The following is a 1,782-nucleotide window of genomic DNA, read 5'->3' on the forward strand; positions in this document are numbered from 1 at the left end:
TGTAATCGTTTGGTATCCAATGCTATCAATGGTGATCAGCAAATGTAAAGAATCAAACGCAGAGTCTCACCTAAGTAAAGGCGTGCCCGGATGCTGTATGTCTGTTTCGTACTAGTGAGCATGTAGAGAAGAAAGATCACGCAGGAGTAGAAGAAGAAAGCCTTCAAGAATCGTGATTCTACTAGAATTGCGTTGTGCAGCGCGAAGAGCTTGTCCAGAGCAGCGAAAATGTTTGCTTGCTTCGTTTCGAATTCTTCCTGTTACAGAAGCCAAATCTGTCTGATGCGCCGGAAGAGAAGAATGCTTAACGGTCAGATTCAAGCATGGCTGTCATGTGTCATACCTGAGCTGCTAATATCGATTGAGAGTTCCGAATCAGACGGTCATGAGCGTGTTGGATTTGCTCTTGTCCGAGGAGTAGCTCCTCTTGCTGCTTGTGACCGAGCTCCGCTAGTCTTTGCAAGGTGTCCCTGATGAGAGAGAGCAAAGGTGGCAGTAGCAGATTCAGCAATGTGGTAGCAGATTCATAGAATTAACGAAGCGAATTTGGTACATTACCGGCTTTCTTCAAGCGCTTGGGATTGAAACTTGGTGAGGAAATCGAGGCCTTCGAGGGCCAAAGCCTGCCTGTCGAGAAGCTGCTTCTGTTTCTCCAAGGACAAGCCTGCAACACTACCAATATCGTCGGCTTTGCTTTGAAGATTCTGCATCTTTGAGGACATGGAGCTCCCAACTACCTGTATTTCTCTTTCGATTTCTACAGCTTCCTCCCTTAGCTTCAGCATCCCATCATCCAAACTCTTGTAGGACTCCTGCAAGCTGGCCATGCCGGAGATGAGCTTCTCTTTCATGTCGAGCTGTCCTCCTTGCAGCTCTACCTGCGAAGCTGCTATCTCTTTGGACTGCTCAAAGATCGCCTTGGAGTGTTCCAACACGTCATGGATCTGGGCCTCGACAGCACTTGATGCTTGGGCTAATTGCTGGTTCTGGAGGTTGATGGAAGCTAATGAATCCTGGACTTTATCGGAGTGCTGCAGTAGCTGCTCGGATTTCTCTTCCATGACATCCAACTTCTGTTCTGCAAACTGAGCTGATCTCAGTAAATCATTGACCAACCTCTCTGTGTCATGCTTGAATGCATCAGTCCTGAAAAGATTCAACTCAAAAATCTCAACATTAGAATGCTGAACTGTGAATGAACAAAGATATGATCGAGTATTACAATGCTTAACTGTAACTGGTGGCAGATGGAGTTGGTCTCCAAGAAGAACTCGAGGTAGACCTTGTGCTCCACATCATCTAACGTCTTGAGACATCTCAACATCGGAGCCCCTGCATCACAACTCGGAAAAGCTGATCTCCCGGAGTCTATCTGAAAGCAATCACTGAGCTGCCAAGCTAATCTCGATTGCTTCTCTTTATCGGCTATGATCTCTGCACAACCAGAGAAAAGGTTTCGGTAAGCGTTTTGCCAGCAACTGTTTGCTCCGACCAGCTTTCTCCTTGCGTTCTCCACCAGCTTCAATCCCTTTCGGTCGTCGAGCGTTTCCATGGAGAACTCGGCTGTTGCAGCGTTGATCTCCTTCGGGAAGCCTTGGTTCAATTCTCTTATAGATGATGGTGACGACGAAGAAGAAGAAAAGGGCCACGAAAGGCTCTGGCTCTGAGCACACAAGCAAACCAAGAGGAACGGCAACAAGATGTGCATGTTTACCGTGATCAGACAAATGTTACTTTGGGAGACGCTGATTGCTTAGCCTGTATCGACAGTCAACAAAGAAA

General features: G+C 47.1%; 1 protein-coding gene across 1 annotated transcript; it reads right to left on the minus strand.

The window, feature by feature from the left end:
- On the minus strand, positions 1-1,782 carry LOC135675777 (protein GAMETE EXPRESSED 1-like). The gene is made up of 4 exons (XM_065186285.1): positions 1,233-1,782; positions 559-1,146; positions 344-470; positions 1-257 (listed from the first exon to the last, which is right to left on the minus strand). The coding sequence occupies exons 1-4, from the start codon at positions 1,706-1,708 to the stop codon at positions 36-38; spliced, it is 1,413 nt and encodes a 470-aa protein (XP_065042357.1). The 5' UTR covers positions 1,709-1,782; the 3' UTR covers positions 1-35.

This window comes from Musa acuminata, chromosome BXJ1-6 (assembly GCF_036884655.1).
Source record: "Musa acuminata AAA Group cultivar baxijiao chromosome BXJ1-6, Cavendish_Baxijiao_AAA, whole genome shotgun sequence".
NCBI lineage: Eukaryota > Viridiplantae > Streptophyta > Magnoliopsida > Zingiberales > Musaceae > Musa > Musa acuminata.

Bases quoted from the DNA above. Each gene is read 5' to 3' on its own strand.
- LOC135675777 (XM_065186285.1), bottom strand. From the start codon at position 1,708: ATGCACATCTTGTTGCCGTTCCTCTTGGTTTGCTTGTGTGCTCAGAGC. The intron at 471-558 runs GTAATGTACCAA...CTCTCTCATCAG, and splicing joins CAAGCGCTTGAAGAAAGCCG to GGACACCTTGCAAAGACTAG. The intron at 258-343 runs GTATGACACATG...CTTCTGTAACAG, and splicing joins AATCGATATTAGCAGCTCAG to GAAGAATTCGAAACGAAGCA.